Source organism: Trachurus japonicus, chromosome 14 (genome assembly GCF_045865225.1).
Source record: "Trachurus japonicus isolate A0001 chromosome 14, Traja_1.0".
Classification (NCBI taxonomy): Eukaryota; Metazoa; Chordata; class Actinopteri; order Carangiformes; family Carangidae; genus Trachurus; species Trachurus japonicus.
The window spans coordinates 10584513-10602448 of record NC_140920.1 but is presented as its reverse complement, the minus strand read 5'-3'; the positions used below and the strand labels follow the sequence as shown (position 1 = coordinate 10602448).

The 17936-nt window shown below is 40.9% G+C and overlaps 3 protein-coding genes across 6 annotated transcripts; 2 read left to right on the top strand and 1 right to left on the bottom strand.

Annotated features, from left to right (window-relative positions):
• Positions 1-227: 227 nt before the first annotated feature.
• Positions 228-6650, top strand: p2rx5 (purinergic receptor P2X, ligand-gated ion channel, 5). 3 transcript variants are annotated; one of them, XM_085797416.1, is made up of 13 exons: positions 228-456; positions 1352-1502; positions 1772-1843; positions 1998-2073; positions 2223-2307; positions 2494-2574; positions 3378-3522; positions 5203-5336; positions 5424-5517; positions 5605-5670; positions 5817-5905; positions 5999-6222; positions 6321-6650. In XM_085797416.1, exons 1-13 carry the CDS (start codon positions 326-328, stop codon positions 6392-6394), a joined length of 1422 nt encoding a protein of 473 aa, XP_085653542.1. In that variant the 5' UTR covers positions 228-325; the 3' UTR covers positions 6395-6650. The 3 variants fall into 3 exon arrangements, with proteins under 3 accessions (XP_085653542.1, XP_085653543.1, XP_085653541.1); XM_085797417.1 differs by having other exon boundaries at positions 5999-6536; XM_085797415.1 differs by having other exon boundaries at positions 271-456; positions 5203-5517.
• Positions 6651-7826: 1176 nt separating this feature from the next.
• Positions 7827-9295, bottom strand: emc6 (ER membrane protein complex subunit 6). 2 transcript variants are annotated; one of them, XM_085797418.1, is made up of 2 exons: positions 9104-9295; positions 7827-8209 (listed from the first exon to the last, which is right to left on the bottom strand). In XM_085797418.1, exon 2 carries the CDS (start codon positions 8173-8175, stop codon positions 7843-7845), a length of 333 nt encoding a protein of 110 aa, XP_085653544.1. In that variant the 5' UTR covers positions 8176-8209; positions 9104-9295; the 3' UTR covers positions 7827-7842. The 2 variants fall into 2 exon arrangements, with proteins under 2 accessions (XP_085653544.1, XP_085653545.1); XM_085797419.1 differs by having other exon boundaries at positions 7827-8206.
• A 566-nt stretch (positions 9296-9861) lies between these two features.
• shpk (sedoheptulokinase) lies at positions 9862-17194 on the top strand. Its single transcript, XM_085797414.1, has 7 exons — positions 9862-10058; positions 10164-10305; positions 11626-11800; positions 12591-12743; positions 13212-13387; positions 13523-13723; positions 15917-17194. Exons 1-7 carry the CDS (start codon positions 9921-9923, stop codon positions 16309-16311), a joined length of 1380 nt encoding a protein of 459 aa, XP_085653540.1. The 5' UTR covers positions 9862-9920; the 3' UTR covers positions 16312-17194.
• The last annotated feature ends 742 nt before the right edge of the window (positions 17195-17936 follow it).

Below are 17936 nucleotides of genomic sequence, written 5' to 3'. Positions count from 1 at the left end.
TAGGAAATAAAATGAATAGCCTACATGAAAAATAAGTAAAATAGTAATAATAGAAAGAAAAGAAAACAAACAAACAAAAACAATTATAGTAGCCTAACAGTTATTACATTGTGACACATGTCACTAAGACATCTTAAACATTGTACCTGGACATTTTGACATTTCCTCTAATCGTGTTAAAGCGGGCTGTGTTGGTGTCCTGCGGGCTGCAGCCCCTCTCTCTCAGTGGGTTTGCCCGGTATGACAAGTGAACCAGCTGTAGTAGCTATATATCTGCTGGGAGCCTGGGAGCCGCTGTCTCACTCGGGTTCACCGTGCGGGAGGAATGGCAGGCTGGGGGGTCTTCTTCGTTTCTCTCCTCAACTACAAGACGGAGAAATATGTCATCGCCGAAAACAGGAAAATCGGAATATTATTCAGACTGTATCAGCTGGCCGTGCTGGGATACATAATAGGGTGAGGTGCACTGCATGTCCTGTTTTGCGAACACGGCATAAAGTAACCTTTTAGAAAGTGATTCACAAGTTAAAAATAGTTGAGCATGTCGGAGTTTTTTTTGTTGCTGTGGTTGTGTTGTTAAAGTGGAAGTAGGCTACCATTGAGGGGCTTTTCTGTTTTCAAACAGTAAAGAGCTTTTAATGTTTTAATGTCTCAAACTACTGTAGAGAGACAGTGCAGGTTATCTTACCCCGCCACCCTGCGCTCTTGTGTGATGTCACACTGATGTAGCTATGTGAGAGAAATGATGAAATCTGAGCAGGTGACTGGGGCAGTGAGGTGGGAGCTGATACCAACAACTGGTTCGACCTCACCTCTTCATGAAAGTTAAGATGAAGTGACAAATTTAGTGGTTGCAAGTGTGGCTGTTGCAGGGGCGGCTTGTAAAAAAAACACATTTAGGACTGTGGCCTCGGTTGTGTAGGACTGCTGCTGCTGTTGGGGAGGACAGGACTGCTCATGCATGTGCACATGTATTATCTCCATGTCACAGCTGAGACCATTGGTATTTTTTCATTTTGCTCATTAGATGCTGCTGTCACGCCCTGTGTGTGTGGAACAAATAGCTCCATATAGTCCAGTATAATACCAGTGTGGATGCACTAAATATTATGTGATGTAGCCAAGGATACATTTACACATTAGCATTACTCCTGTCATCTGCCACATGTTGTTGAACACACTAAACAACAGTTACAGTATGTGTGTGTTCTGTCAACCCAGTCCCCATGGTCACAAACAGGCTATATATAAACAAATATAAGAATAATAAAGCATAAAAACATAATAATACTCACATACTGTTTAATCTATTTAGCATAAGACTTTAAAATATTTGCGCTGAATGTCTCAGGTGGGTGTTTGTGATGAAGAAAGGGTACCAGGAGAAAGAAGAGGCCATCCAGTCCTCCGTCATCACCAAGCTCAAAGGTGTTACACTGACCAACAGCTCTGAGGCAGGGCCTCACCTCTGGAGTGCTGAGGACTACGTCATACCACCAAACGTGAGCCTCATCTCCCAGTTTATCTCGCTCATCCTTCTCTTTTATTTATTTTCAAAAAAGGCATTCCCAACCAGTATTGATGTCACAGCCCCACCCAATTACGCCGCTGTCAGAACAGATCATGGTTATTGAGTATCTGCCTCGGTAGATATCATTAGCCTCAGCATCTGACGAAACAGATTTAACAATATTGAACTTTGTGTGAAGTGTAATTTGTTTAACCTTTTGCTTGTAAATCTTTTTTCTCTGGACCTAATTTTATTTTGTAGGGTGAGCAGGTGTTCTTCATAGTAACAAATTACATACAAACCCCCAATCAGAGACTTGGGTTCTGTCCTGAGGTGAGTGCATGGAAAAAGAGGAATCTAATTGATCATATGTATTGCTTTTTTTTTTCAATCCTAATATCTGAATTACAGTAGGTTACACTGTTACAGATTAAAGTGTCCAGAGAATTGCTTTTTCATATCCAGCTGCTTTTATTCTACCTCACAGAGTTTAAAGGTGCCAAATGGACGATGTCGATCTGACGATGACTGCGCAGAAGGAGAGTCTGTGATAGCTGGACATGGTGAGGACCTTAAACCTCAGTTATAGGTTTACATGTTCATCTGCTGGTCTAGACTCTTGATAACTCATCTATTTACACATCTCATGACACACAAAACACCAACAGTGTTACATAATGTCTTATTTTGCAGTCTTTGCTCTCTTTCTCAGGGATCAAGACCGGCTTGTGTGTGAACAGTACTGGGACCTGTGAGATTCACGCCTGGTGTCCAGTTGAATACAGCAAGCAGCCCTCGTGAGATTCCCCTCCCTCCCCTCCTGCAGAACTTTGGAAATTAGCCATTTTGTGCTATTACATTCACACACACTCTGATCCCTCACAGGGACCGAGTTATTTCACAGGTTCTATTTATTACTAATACAGCCTGTCAGCTCCGCTGTTAGCTCTTACACGTGGCTGTCTGCCTCTTTCGTTTTCCAGAGAGCCCTTACTGAGGGAAGCAGAAAACTTCACCATCTACATCAAGAATTTCATCAGATTTCCAAAGTTTGAATTCTCCAAGTGAGTATACGGATGGATCCAAGGTATTGTAAGACAGATCAGCAAAAGAGCTGAGGGATATACATGTTCCAATGGCTGCTTTAAATAGCTTTAGGGTGAAGAGAGCCTTCTATTTATACCGGGCCTGTGCATTGCGCTCAGTGAGACAGTGAAACAGTCATCTGAGACGTCCTTGACAGCGGGTGCCTTGCTCTGGACAGGTGTCAGATCAGATGGGGCTAGCCCAGGGAGCTCTGCTGCTGCCCTCTCTGCTGTTTTCTGTTCAAGTCCAGCTCGACAGCAGGGAGATGCCACGAGGCATGTCTCATTCATCAGTCAAGATCTAATTCAAATTACATGGTTATCTCTCTTATGTTTCCTCACTAATCTTGTTATACTTGTGCTGAATGTGGATTGACAGGTTACAGAAATCCCTGTTAATGAAATGGCTGGAAACACTACACGTCTTACAGTGTGTCACATGGGATTGTACTGTACTCTAGTCTGGGTTTGGTTTGATATCTGCATATTTCGGCTTACAGTTCATCAGAGTGTGTTGAGTCACAGTGTGAGGGCTTTCTGAGCTTGGCCTTAAATGGTGTCTAAGATTGAAAGGTCAAAGCCAAATAAGAAGTTGAGAGATTTCTGAAGCTGTTACTTGGCAGGGCCACAGAATTGTGAGTCGGTGTCTGCCACCACTTGTGAAAACATGATAAATGTAACGTTTTTATGTGCGTCTCAGGATTGAAAAGATGAGCAAACAAACAAAAAAAAAATGAAAATGAGACAACAAAAGTCTGACAGTTGGTGTCTTAACCTTTTAGGTCTAACGTCCTTGAAAATTCTGACGATCCTGACTACCTGAAGAAATGCTCGTATGACCAAGAGGAGAATCCGTACTGCCCTATCTTCCGCCTCGGAGATCTGGTCAGCTGGACTCAAAATGACTTCCAGGAAATGGCTGTTAAGGTATGAAGGCTACTAATGGGCCTGTTCAGACTGTGTGTGGGAGTGACTTCAGTTCCTTGCTTCCTCACAGTTATTTTATAATAGAGCCCCATTAGTGAAAAATTAAGAATTGTGGAAAATCCATTTATTAATCCAGAGCAACAGCTGATTGGCTTCATAAGAAGGTGTGGTCTGTTTCCACTGAAAAGTTTATCTGTTTCTGTAGTTTTGGGCCAAATCATCCAAATAACAAAGCATAGAGCACAACAGAAGTAGCCTACGTCTCCTTGCATCACGGTACAATACAATTCAGATGTGAACAACGAGTGTGGTGATGAGTCCGTAGCAGGAAACACACACATATACAGAAAGACCACAAGGGAAGGAGAGAAACAAGGCAAAGAAGGAGAAACAACTTGAGTTGCAGCAGAGCTGTACCGCAAGTATCTTTCTCACCAGTAGATGTCATGGATATGCTTAGTTACTATCATGTGAAATGTCATATGTAGCTCGCTTGATGAGAACTGCAGTATATCTGTGCATTAATTCTGAAAGAAAGCTCTGCAAAACCCAGTGAAGTGCGATAACAGCTTAATGTCAAACTACTTACCATAACAGTTGACTTAATGCATTTCTTAAAACACAGCAGTTCCACCCACTCTCAACCTGACTCAATGCCCAATCAGCTAGAGTGATTAAAAAAAACATGTGTGGGGATGAGAGACCTTTGAACAATGAAGGGCATCAAGGAGGAGCCATGAATTGTGTCAATTGTGGTGGAACCTGTTAACCCCACTAATTTGACCACCTTAACAAAATATTAAAGGTCCCATATTATGCTGTTTTTCAACCATTTCACATGGGTCTAAGTTGTCCAACCATATTGTATTCCTAGTGTATTGTCCCCAAATCAATCTGCAGCTCTACATCTCAGCAATCTAAAAGTGTCTCTCCAGAGCTCCCCTGAGAACGAGCCGTTTCTGTGTCTGCATCTTGAAATGCAAATAAGATGTGTAAACCACGTCCACTCCACAGCCGTCACAGGGAGAGGGTGTGGTTTTCGCTACATGTACATGTGCCAATGTTGACATTGGGAATAGGGATGGGGTCGGGCATTGATTTCTTGACTGTCGCTGTTCCAGAAAAGTGTCACTTGAGTTCGGTGCCTCATGACGTCAAGTCTCACAGCACTTTCAATTCGCCCGTTTGGAGACACGATCTCTAAAGCAATCAATTAAGGGAGTGAAAAAAAGTGTAGCAATCAATTAAGGGAGTGAACAGACGTTTTTCACCTCCAGGCATCATAGAAAGGCCACAGGAACACATAGGACCGCTACAAAACCAGTAGAAAGTGGATTTTGCATAATATGGGCCCTTTAAAACTGGACATGTGCAAGCTTTCTGCAATTAAACTGACTTGTATACACAAATACAGTCCTCTGTGGGCTGTTTCTCTTGCTGTACTAAATTAACTCTGTGTTAATGAGGCTGATCATTAGTATCATCAAACTATTTAGAGACACTAAAACCAACCCATAGGCTTTCCTTGTGTCACTATCATTATTAGAGGATAAATATCTGTTCTTATGTGAAGTTGCAAGACTAAAGCTCTGAATTGTAGTTAGTTATATGGCACCATTACTGTTTACTATCATTATTAGTACTTCTAGTATTAACAAATTGTCTGTTTTTGTCCATCAGGGTGGGTCTGTTGGTGTTCTTATAGAGTGGAACTGTGACCTGGATAAAGACGCTTCACTGTGTAATCCACAGTACAGCTTCACCCGTTTGGACATGAACTTGAACAGCTCGGTCACATCAGGCTACAACTTCAGGTACGTCCTCTCAGCCACTGGACTAGAGATACATCTGTTATTCCTCTGCTTGTCGAGCCTGTTTTATTTTCACCCCCCCTCCCACAGATATGCCAGGTATTACAAGGATCCAAATGGTGAAACCTATCGGACTTTGTATAAAGTGTATGGAATTCGCTTTGACATAATGATCAATGGCCAGGTACGGCTGTGATATGAACCCTCTCTTTCAATGGACGTGATGTCAGTGATGGACCTCCTGTAAATGCCTGTTGTTATTGTTTTGCAGGCTGGGAAATTCAATATTGTTCCCACAATAATTGCCATTGGTTCCGGTGTTGCTCTTCTGGGAATTGTGAGTAATTTACGGACATGTTATGTATAATTGGTGTGTAACTGAGCACAAAATGTCATGTAATTGCATCATGAGATGATTATGGGTGTCTATCAAGTGACTCAGCTGACGAAAATTTAAAAAAAGATGTGTTTTTTTTCTTTCAGGGAGCCTTTGTATGTGATATGATACTACTGTACATGATGAACACAAGCTCCTTCTACCGAGATAAGAAGTTTGAAATCATCAACTTTAAGTATGCCTATCGTTATTTACACACTTGATCATCATTTTCTAAAACCGGATCGTTACATCTGTTGTTGCATCTCTCTCCGATTGTGTGGAACAGGAAGGAACGGACCAAAACTAAGGACGGAAAGGCAGGACACCGGGAAAAGAGATCCAGGAAATCAGCTGCAGAGAAAGGGGCCGGCAACTCCATCAAAAAGCCAGAGGATGCCGAAACTGCCGAGGAGTCTCCCACAGCAGAGGGCGAGTCGACCGTGGAGAGACGGGGTCCCACCATTCCACGCAACACAGGACAAAGATACTCGGCCATTATCCCTTCTCAAGGTGCAGAGCCAAAGCATCATATCACTTTCGCTCCACACAGTTAAGTTTGCAGACAAAAACAAGACAAATCACCCGCAGTGGTCTCGGTTATGTTGCAGGTGGTGGAAGCAAAAGTCGGACTGATGTCCACTTCTCACCCACTGGCACGACTGCTGGCATTCCACTAGCCTGAGTGATGCTTGCCTTGACTGAAACTGTGTTGGTCCAGGGAAAGGTCAATGTTCTGCACTGTGGGCCAAGACACTGACGTTTGGAGATTCACAGGAGGGAGGTTTTGAGGTAGCTGGGTCAGGAACCAAAGGTGGAATGTGGGAGATTATATAAACAGGTCCATAAAGAATGATATACAAAAGTACTGTGATAATGCTGATGCACTTAGCAGGGTAACTTAAAATTATTCAAGACTAAGACTTTTAGTGAATTGCCAAATGCTGTATATATCAGTTACTGCTCTACAAATGCAAATAATTCATATTACTGTATCAGTTTCACATCATGCAGTCCATCCAGAAAGTTTTCAGATCCTGTCACTAATGTTGCAGCCGTTCTTGCTCTTGAAAAAAATGTTTTCATTGTGGCATATTGGGTCTATATTTTATTATAACATATGATGGATGCAACATAACAAAACATGACAGGGCTAAAAGACTTTCTGAATGATCTGTAAAACATTCAAGTTTTTATTGGCTTTTGATCAGACTAATTAAGCATAATTTCCAGTTTGAGTTATACCTGATGGGTCTTAGTTTTGCTTTTGCGCCATTTTATGGACTATGTTTTAATAATTACTGCAAAAATGCTTGATATAGATTATATATGTAATAAAATAATATATAAAATACAAAAACAAAGTGAATTCTTCAAAGTCAGTTTTCAAAATACCTTCTAAATTCAGTGTTAGGTCGTGAGAGAAATGAACATGTAGGAAGATTCAAATAATTTTTTTAATGCACACATGAATGGTCTTATTTGTTCATATTTCAGCTGGAAGCATCGTGTACTGTACTTGTGTTACGACAGGCATTTGAGCATACTGTTAAACACTGCTGATGTGTTTCCTGCTTTGTGTTGAGTTGGCTGTGCTGATTGTGACTGTGATGGCTACAACACAATCATATCTACAGCTGCTGTGAGTTGTTTGTCATGTGCCATCAGAAAACGGTGTCACTGGTGAAGTACGGTCTGATCAATGAATTAATTTAATGTTAATGAATGGACATTTAGGTGCGACGACTCCCTTGCTGTTTCTATTCATTGAATGTCCTTTATTGTAAGAAACAAATGTGTCTGTCATTTTGTTGTTATGCCAGCAAGTGACATTACCCGACTGATTAATAATGCATTCAAACAACTTGTACAGAGGTATTTATTTAAATCATTAATCACATTTTTCATAACCTGACCATAGTATTGTTACACTACAACCTACATTATAACTGTGGCTCTTGTTACTCTTCGTCTGCATATGGTTGACACATTTATTGACACATCCTCTAATATATGAACCGTTCATAATAGAAAAATCACTAATGGCTTATCTACAAACAGCAGGGCAGACGATTTTATTAGTCGACTTTAGATTAGACAGAAATAATTCAGAGTGATTTGTGGGAGCTCATTTTAGTACACATGCACCATTCCATAGAGGAAAGTCCAGAACAGGACGTAAGTAAAAAGACCTCCGACAAGGCCTCCGGTGAAGAGCAGCCGCCGTGATTTGAAGCATTTGTTCCACCGCCGTCCAGCCTTGAGAATGAGCAGCAGCGAGAGGAGAAATGAGGCGAGGAAGTAAAAAATGAAGCCGTACAGTCCCGTCAGCCCCAGGATGCCAGCAGTTGCTCCGGAGAGTGCGGATACAGAGGTGCGGCAGTAGTCCAGCACAGCGGCGTTGCCCCTCACGGCCACTTCACTGATGAACTGTGGTCCCTCACGCTTGGCTACAACTCCTGCCATGTTGGCTCTGGTTGGCTATCACAGGAAGCTGCTGCTGTAAAGAAAGAGATGCAGATCACAGTACAAATTACAAACATCGTGTGATTTTTAACCCTTTTAAGCTGTTCCACATCAATACATATTAAAGCTATGGCTGTGGTTTACATTCCTTTCAAAGCTATGGTAAGCAGTGACCTCAATTCTTTAGTACAAAACCTATTAATTATCAAAATGTGGCAGATTGTTACAGAGACAGTTAACTTCCTATTAATTATGTTGCTAAACTAAACAAGCTGAATAACAATGGTTATACATTTACAGTACAGAATACTCTGAGTGCTTCTGAGTGAATAAGACTTGTAATTGGGTGTTTGTATATTATGTAATTAACACTTCAATAACACTTTAATAATTGCACTATAATTATAGGCTAATAATTGCACTAGTGGCATGCAACTAGAGTATTTTCTGATGTAAGTTAGCATGACTGACATGCTACATCAGCTGCTGGCAGACTGACAGATTGCTGTACGTCCAATGTTTAAGACAGAATAAAATCACGGCTATGATGGGGACAATCTGGACAAGTCACACAGCAGGGGTCTCGCTGCATTTAACTCATTACGTGAGTGACAAATCAGGAAGCTGTTAAGTCAGCAGTGGTCGATTTTAGCTTAACATTAGCCACTGACTACAATGAAGCAACCTGGCTACGTACATTTAAAGCCCTGTAGCGATGATAAAGACAGACACAACAGCACAAAGAGACAAAAACACGACAAAGCCCTACTTAACACATCGAAATTACTACATTAAATCCAGCGCTGCCCGGTCCTGGGTAGTTTAGCTGCACATTAACCTGCGATATCTGGACAATCTTGTCAGTACGGATGATGCTAATATGCTAACACAGTTAGCTCTCTAACGGTAACCGATGACAGCTTCTCACCGGAGATAAACGCAGACTCGTCGGCTCCTCACGACTCGATCACAATATCATAATCTGTAAGAAACACTTTGCACACTCGAGCAAGTTTGTGTTTGTGAAGGAAGGTCAGCTGGTGTGGCACGGAAACGGCACATTCATCCTCGTCTCATCGACACTCCTAGTAGACCAGAGTCAGCCATGCTACTCCGCAGTGCATCATGGGAAGAAGGTGGATGCGACTGCGTGGTGCCTTCGCGTCACGTAAAAGAGTAGGAAATAATAACTTAATGGTAGGTAAATGTCTTATAACTGTTAAACAACATAAAAAAACAAAATATACATTTGGCCAATTTCAGTGTTTAGTATACATTGCTTTTATAACTTAGTTTATAAATAGTTAACCATAGTGAAATGTATATAGTGCCCAGGTATGACTCTTATTTTTCCAAATTTCTGTGACATACTGAAGCTTTGGCTGAAGCATGGATAAGAACCGATAAGAACATTTATATACCATTTTTTATTTTAATATTTTAATTTAAGAAGTAAAAATTAAACGGAAATTGCAGCCTAATAAATTGTTCAACTAGCACTTGTCCCCCCAAGTCACTTGCATGCAAAACTATTGTGAAGTTTATTTACTGCTCATTTTTTCTGTATTAATCCCCCAAAACATGTTAGCAGTAAATAGTAATTAGCTGAAAAATAACTATACCTAACTAAAGTGGAAATTTCTAATTTCCCATTTTAATTGAAGGCAACTGTGTTGACTTTGCCCCCATGGTGATGCCGTACAATCGACAGGACCGTGGAGAAACACACAGTGCCTTCCGCTGTCATGTCGACCTATATCCTGGGTGTAGATGTGGGCACCACCTCAGTAAAAGCAGTTTTATTAGCAACTGGCTCCAGGTCCGTCGCTGAGAGTCACACTTTGCCTACTACGGCCGATATAATCGACAATAGCGGCATAAAGGTGGGTGCGTTCACGTACCAAACAACTACAAATCTGCAGCTCAGGTATATCTCCTATGTGTGTGCCCCCTGTGTGTAACCTGGCTACATCTTATTTTCCACACAGGCGAAAGAACAGGACACAGGTCGGATCATAGACACCTTGAATCGGTGCATCGGCCTTCTGCCCAGAGACAAACTGCAGCATGTCTGCAGCATCGGGCTGTCCGGACAGATGCACGGGGTTTTGTTTTGGAAAGCAGAAAGCGGTAAAAACATGTAGTCCTGGTACATGTAGGCGCCCTCTGTGGCAATTCACAACAGCGTGTGGCAGGTTGTGTAATAGGAAGCAACTCCTCTGTAACACGAGCAGTTTGAGAAGTAAAGACACTGATTGAAAAGGTCAGAGGAATAAAAAGCAAGGTGTGGATCCTGATAGATGAATTGTCACCTGAGCATGTGGAGCTGCTGCCACTGGGCTTTAAAATATGGGTAAAATGTGCACAACGTTAATAATTCCTATCACAGCCTAATATGTGCACATCTGGATAACTCAATGACCCCAGTTCAGAAACCTTCAGTGTGCACCCAGAGTGTTTTTCACATGATAACCTAATGTTCCTGGTTTCAAAATGTTGTGACACCTGCATATGCACAATCTGCATGCTTTGGAGGCTCTAATGAGGATCTAATGATCAACTCCAGGAGCCCACAGCAAGACTCCTACTACGTCACACTCCCATCTGTGAGGCTTACACAAAGGATTGAATAATTCATGCTGATTCATAGGCATAGAGTTAGTTTTGTTTGAAGACCATTAGAGAATTTGAATAATAAATGATTTTACTGATCAATGAGTGTGACATGGCATGAAACTAACAACATAACAACACGTGAAATGTTCAGTAAAGATATAATGTGCATGCAAAGTCATTAGGTGTAAATGTCAGTCATCAGTCAGTCTGGTCATACGTGGATGTGTGTTCGTATACCCACACACACACATAATAGGGATTCAATTCCACATAATAGTATGTTATACATCGTGAATAATTCAACGTTAAACATTTTGTGCAGGAAAGTTGACGCAAAATCAGTTTTGTGTTATTATTTGTGTAATCATATGTTACATTCACTTATGTGTAATGTGATTGCACAAATAATAACACAAAACTGATTTTGCGTAAAAGTGGACTATCCTGTCTGTGTTTTCAGACGCTGATCATCAGTCTCATGATGGGATAACAGCTCTTATGGTGTTTAACCAGATTGCACACTTCAGAAAAACATTCACCAGTAAATGTTCATTAGCCTTCTTTGTACAATCCTGCTGAATCATTCAATCATGTATAATTAGCAGTACTCTAATACTTTTAATGAGCTTCTAAGTAGACTTGAGGAAATCAGATTTCAGATTTCATCATCATGTTGCCCTCTGCTGGCTGCACACAAAATCTTTTTAAACAGATGTAGAGCTCTGAACAAAACTGAAACTAAAACCAAAACCAGTAAGTCAGTCATTATTTATTCTATGTTGGAGAAAACACTGAAGTTAATGTCTTTCCCTTTCTGGGTCTCTCCCCTCACAGGTTGTGATTGGTCCAACAGAGACTTCTTCACAGCCAGAGACACCAGTCAGCTGATCACCTGGCAGGATGGACGCTGCAGCAGCGACTTCCTGTCGTCTCTACCTAAACCAGACTCACATCTGAGTGTAGCCACGGGGTTTGGCTGTGCAACAATCCTCTGGTACATAAAGAACAGGTCAGCACACACACTAAAAAAAAAAAAACGCTCCACGTAACAGCTCAAGGTAACACTTTATAACGAGTATACACTATTAAGCATTAGTTAAGCATTAATAAATACTGAATTCTCCATTTATAACGCATGAATACTCATTAATATGTAGTTTATAAATACAGGTAGTGCTTATCAATGATGAGTAAAACATTTTAACTGTGTTTATAAACTACATACTAATGAGTATTCATGTGTTATAAACGATGAATTCAGTATTTAATGCTTAACTAATGCTTAATAGTGTGTACTTATTATAAAGTGTTACCCAGCTCAGTTCATTTGTATTAATTTGTAAGAGGTATAAAAAAATATTTCTAAATAGGTATATGGAAGATGAGGGATAAAACTATAGTGCTAAAAAGGGATATCATACGTTGATATGGATATTTATGTAGTATATATATGGATATTTATGTCATTTATGTATATTGATATGGATATGTATGTAGTATATGTATATTGATATGGATATTTATGTAGTAGATATACAGTATATATGTATACTGTATATCTATAAATATATATATAGAAACCATAATGAGTAGAAAGGTTAGACTTTTTTTTAAAAGTGCATACTTCTTCCTACTCCTTTTTCGAACTTGTGCATATTATGATTTGATGATACTTGTATTTTTATTTTTTGCTTTGTATTTATTTATTTTTTCATTTTTAGACACGCTCTAAATAAAATCCATTCATTCATTTGTGATGTCAAAGTAAATAATGTGAAGCTGCGTGGTTATCGCTGCAGGCCTGAGTTCCTGGAGGACTTCACAGCAGCGGGTACCATCCAGGACTACGTGGTGTCCATGCTGTGTGGCTTGGACGGGTGTGTGATGACGCCTCAGAACGCAGCCAGCTGGGGGTTTTTCAGCACTTCCACCAACCAGTGGAATAAAGACATGTATGTAAATCGTTGCACTTCCTGTTTTAGTTATACTTCAGTTTCAAGCTCCAGCAGCCAGCCAGAGCATTTTATTCATGAGATAGATCTGTGCAGCTGCTTGGGTGGGTGGGGGATTTGGGGTTGTGGGGATTTCTCTGGTCCCCTTAGCACTCAGTCACTAGTTGGGCTCCCAATAAGTAGTGTAACCATTTGCAGTGTGTCAATCCCCATTTCCTGTTTCCCCCCACTGTGACCATCCATTAAAATCATAAAAGGGTCAAGAAGCTCTCTCTTAGCATTTCCTCTCTCTCTCCCCTGTGACTCTCCATTAAAGGCAAAAAATGGCCTTAAAATAATAATAATAAAAAAAATCCATCAGTGAAGTGATAATTGCATGAAAAACATACATCATCATAACCATATAGTGTCAGAGTAATATGTAACCTACATAACAAGCCACTCTGTCTGTGTGTGTGTCTGCTCCAGTCTGAAGGGTGCCGGCTTCCCGTTGACCCTGCTACCTCAGTGCGTGCATTCTGGCGGATTGGCGGGAAAGACGTGCTCCGACTGGCATGGTATTCCCGCTGGCACCCCTGTAGGAGCCGCCCTCGGGGATTTCCAGTGCTCTGTCTATTCCTGCATGAGTGCACGGACAGACGCAGGTGAAGCAGGAAGTCCAGTCCGGTCATCTCTCTCACATTAAATGCATTATGCCTTCATAGTTCATTCTAGTTAATGGTCTGAAGTGTTTGTAATGTGGTTGAAATGGACTCTCTGTCTGTCTCCTGCACTCCCAGTTCTTAACATCAGCACTTCGGCCCAGCTGACCTTCGCCATGCCGGCTGATTTCAAACCTCCAGATTCTCCTCGTCCTCACTCCTCCATCTCCTACTTCCCCTACTTTGACTCCTCCTACCTGGCGGTGGCGGCGTCGCTCAATGGAGGGAATGTTTTGGCCACTTTTGTGGAGATGCTCACCGGCTGGATGAAAGAGCTCAGTACGAATTTTTATTTACCATCTAACAACAAAAGAAACTGAATATTATTGATATTTATGTAAGATATAAACATATCACTCATTTACAGCTGTAGAAAAACTACATTTTTCTCAAGCTCAGTCTTTTCTACTGTTGGTTAATGGCAGCGTTGGTCAGTCCAACGCTTTGATCCACTCACTGACATATAACGGCTTCAGAAAGTATTCAGACCCCTTCACTTTTTGCACATGTTATTGTATTGTAAAGATATATTTAAAGGTGTACAGAAATGGCCGTTTGTCCTGTTTGTCGCGCCGAGTTGTCACGAGTTGCCGCACGAGTTTACCCGAGTAAGGAAAACAAATTTGATTGGTCGTTATCGAGCGGGCGGGATATTCAAAGCTTGGGGCGAGCCCGAGCTCCGTGTGTGTGCGTGTCTCAGACGTTTGAATGACGGATTACGGATCCAATATCAGTGGCTGATGAATCGTGTACAGGCTGACGTATAATCCGTGCGCCTGCATTATCCAATGCGAAAAAAAAAATACACACTTTCATCCCGGATTTACTCAAAAATAGAATTTTGCACAAAGTTTGGCCTACATCGTCTGATAGATGAGTTATTACACTAATTTTATGACCCAGAGTGGGCTTAAATTCCATTTTCTTTTCTGTACACCTTTAAAATCAGATATAGTTAAAATCAACACAGACACAAAAGTTGAAAATGTTAATTTTACACAACAGAGAACATAGAGTAAATTCAAATTTCAAAGCTGTTGTATCTCGATACAATATTTGACAGATTATCCAAAATGAAACACTGTTGTGTACTACATTTGCTACACATTTTATCTGAGTTTCTTGGTTGTGAGTGTGTAAATGTACCCACCATGTTGTGTCCTCAGAGAGTCCACAGTGGAACAAAAAAAAAAAAGCAGTATCCATGGCAGGTACAATACTTCCTGCTAACAATACCGCAGTGCGATGCTTTGCATGTCATAGATGCACGAGCACGAATTACTGTTGTGCACTTCAACAGCTGTTGGCAATTACGCTGATTACTAAGCGTCTGAAATCTCCATCGGCTGCTCATCGTAGAGTAAACGCAGCCTGAGTTCGACTTGTGGATTTGAGTGAAATGTTTTGATAACATTTCAATAATGGATTTGTTGCCCTTAACTTTTCGCATTGTGTTGTTTTCATTTGTGTTGAGCAATTACAAGCACGCTAACTGACTCGAATGAGATATTTCCAACTGACAACATTAATGTTTTGTTGTGAGCATGTCAGAGTGGTGACGTTAGCATTGGGCCCAAAGCACCAGTTTGCCAAAGAGAGCCTTAACAGAGCTGCTAGAATAGACTCTTATTTCATCTACAAATGTAATTTGGTGATTCAGCAAGTGAAATGTAATTCATTCATGAGGGCACCATTCAGACACTGAATCAGTCGGCTTCAGATACACACCAGACTGATGAGTGCACAGGTAGATGATGATGATGACGCTCCTCCTGGAGGCTCTTGTCAAAGCTATAAATACTGTAACTGTGAGACCAGTTTCACACCTCAGGTGAATTTAGAAACTGAGCTTGATGAATATTTTGGAGCAAGATCATTACATTTGAACACTGAGCAGGTAAATCCAGACCACAGTGAGCAAAGTGAAAAAAGAATGACCACAGGCAGACAGACATTGTAAGTTAAGCAATTGATTATCATGGTGATATCTAATATTATAGATCATTATTAGGGGTGTGTCCAAAGAATCGACCCATCAATTAATATCGATTTTCTATTAAAAAATGGGATATCAGTTCAAAATTCCGTGAATCGATCTTTTCGAGTTTTCCTGTTTGATATGGGTGGGAAGTTCCAATTATTTCCCACGCTAATCTTGAGCGACTAGCGAGAAGCTACATCTCAGTGTTGGATCAGACTCATGATTTAAACCAGCAGCCTCTTTTGAAGAATTTGGTGTCCACACATGATTGTGTGATAAAAATATTGGCTGACTTACAAAACAGAAACTCTGGGAACATAAAATACCCCTCATTGAATGGATATCGATATTTAATCGAATCAAATCGAGAATCGAAAAGAATCGGGACCATGTGAATCGGAATTGAATCGATTCAGGAAACCACTGACGATGCCCAGCCCAAATCATTATAGATAATTACTTGTTCTCCTGCCCCTCCCTCTCCCTCACAGATGCTGAGCTGAGTGATTCGTGCTTATACGAGAAGCTGATTGGCTGCGCCCTGAACCAGGAAACCAGTGAGCTGAGCGTGACTCCCACCATCCTGGGAGAGAGACACGACCCTCTCTGCCTCGGTCAGGTGACCAACATCTCCCCCTCCAGTCTGTCTCTGGGTCACGTGACCAGGGCGCTGTGTCGAGGAATCCTGGACAACATCACGTCCATGATGCCGGCCGAGCATCTGCAGCAGGCCGGGGTCAGCAGGATTGTGGGCAGCGGGAGCGCGCTCGCTCGCAATGAGGTTCTGAGGCAGGAAGTGGAGAAGGCGTTTCCTCAGCCGGTGGCGTACGGACAGAACGCAGACTCTGCTGTCGGCGTTGCCATGGTCTTCTGTGACCGAACTTGAATGAGACCCATGATTCACAGGAGAATCCCTCTCTGTTGTTGTTTACATGATTTATTGATGATTTTGCACACTTTGCACCACAACGAATGGGTTGTGGAATGTTTTTGACCAAAAAGGATAAAGACTGAATCTACATATTGATCGATGTACTGGTTCAAACTAGCTGCTAAATCGAAAAACATTGAAATTCACTGTGACTGAGCATCTATTAACAATACACTAGGCATTTCTGGGCCTACTTTGTTGTTGTTTATACTGTTTTGGAAATGTGTTCCTCACCAAGCTTCAGAAAGAAACAAAAACTACAGTAGAGCTCATTTCTCCACAACAACAGAATGTTTTTAGAAACACTTAAAAACCACGCAGTCACACATTTTTTGTAACAAATGAATTATTTGTCACATGTACAGGGGACTGTTTGAGAAAGTAGCTTCGCGTGCCTGACCTCAGTGATCCATGATAACTGGTATCATTAAGCTCATCAACTGGTTCATCTGTTGTGATCACAAGCCAAGCGCTTGTCTCGTATGGTATCATGACTGAAGTTGCCTATCAGATGTGATGTGACATTTTGTATTTTATTGTCGACAGTATGATCACATAACTTAAAAAGCCATTGAAGAAATAATAATTGATATATATATATAAAAAAAGCCAATCATCTCATTTACTTTAAAAGATTTAACATTCAAACATTATTCAGATGTTGTTATGAGCTCTGTTGAAGGACAGATTCTGAAATGGTGTCATGTCATTGCACTCACAGGATTTTGTGGCAAATGAAATAAACTTTGAATAATTGATATAAGTCGGTCGCATTGTGGTTAAATACTACTGTCTGTAATAATTACCATGGAGAGCAAAGTGAATCGACTGATCCATAAAAATGTTTTTATTGCTTTTTATCCCTTCATTTGTAAGAAATCGATCAGTAAAGCTCTTAATGCTTCAGTAGAATTTCTGACCGCAACCGGGTGGATAAATGTCCTCAGTTTGGTCAGTTCTCATGTTGTCACTGTTTTTAGTCCTTGTCATACTTGTTCTCAAGGAGATGATGAGATAACGTTGATTTATACTGGTTTTGTCACGGCTGGCTCCTTGTTTCACGATTCAGGCTAGTAAGAATAAAAAGATCTACCGTTATTATTTAGGGGAGAGAATATGTTGAACGTTAAACTGTCAAGGTTGGAAACCAAATACTGTAAATTCAGATTTTCAGGTATTTCCTCACATGGTAACAGGGGTACGGCAGCTTTAAAAGTGATGACACTGGCACCACAAATACTGCTGGTATTTTTGACGTCTGAAGTGGTTTCCTGTCACGAACAAGCAGATCAAAAACAGCAGTAATGGAGAAGAGATAATGTTTAAAAAAGATGCTGAAATAAAGCAGAGAACTAAGTTTATTCTTATGTACACAAACACCTAAATAGCATGAAAGTTAAGGATGAAATTAATGTAATGTACTGCAATGAAACTGAATGGCATGTTTCTGTGAAAGTGTGGGCGTCGGAAGACCTGTCACACCCACAGCTGGGGCATGTCTGGCTAATGTAGATTATGGCAAACCAAACCATATTTCATGTGGAATATTTCCAACAGCAGTCAATCAGTAAAAGGAGTTC

What these genes read in the sequence shown, in the direction of transcription:
- p2rx5 (XM_085797415.1), top strand. Translation starts at nt 326, where the DNA reads ATGGCAGGCTGGGGGGTCTTCTTCGTTTCTCTCCTCAACTACAAGACG. An exon ending in CCAAAGTTTGAATTCTCCAA is followed by an intron (nt 2,575 to 3,377) that starts GTGAGTATACGG and finishes TTAACCTTTTAG; the next exon opens with GTCTAACGTCCTTGAAAATT. An exon ending in GGCCATTATCCCTTCTCAAG is followed by an intron (nt 6,223 to 6,320) that starts GTGCAGAGCCAA and finishes GTTATGTTGCAG; the next exon opens with GTGGTGGAAGCAAAAGTCGG.
- emc6 (XM_085797418.1), bottom strand. Translation starts at nt 8,175, where the DNA reads ATGGCAGGAGTTGTAGCCAAGCGTGAGGGACCACAGTTCATCAGTGAA.
- shpk (XM_085797414.1), top strand. Translation starts at nt 9,921, where the DNA reads ATGTCGACCTATATCCTGGGTGTAGATGTGGGCACCACCTCAGTAAAA. An exon ending in CTCTGGTACATAAAGAACAG is followed by an intron (nt 11,801 to 12,590) that starts GTCAGCACACAC and finishes TTATCGCTGCAG; the next exon opens with GCCTGAGTTCCTGGAGGACT. An exon ending in CGGCTGGATGAAAGAGCTCA is followed by an intron (nt 13,724 to 15,916) that starts GTACGAATTTTT and finishes TCTCCCTCACAG; the next exon opens with ATGCTGAGCTGAGTGATTCG.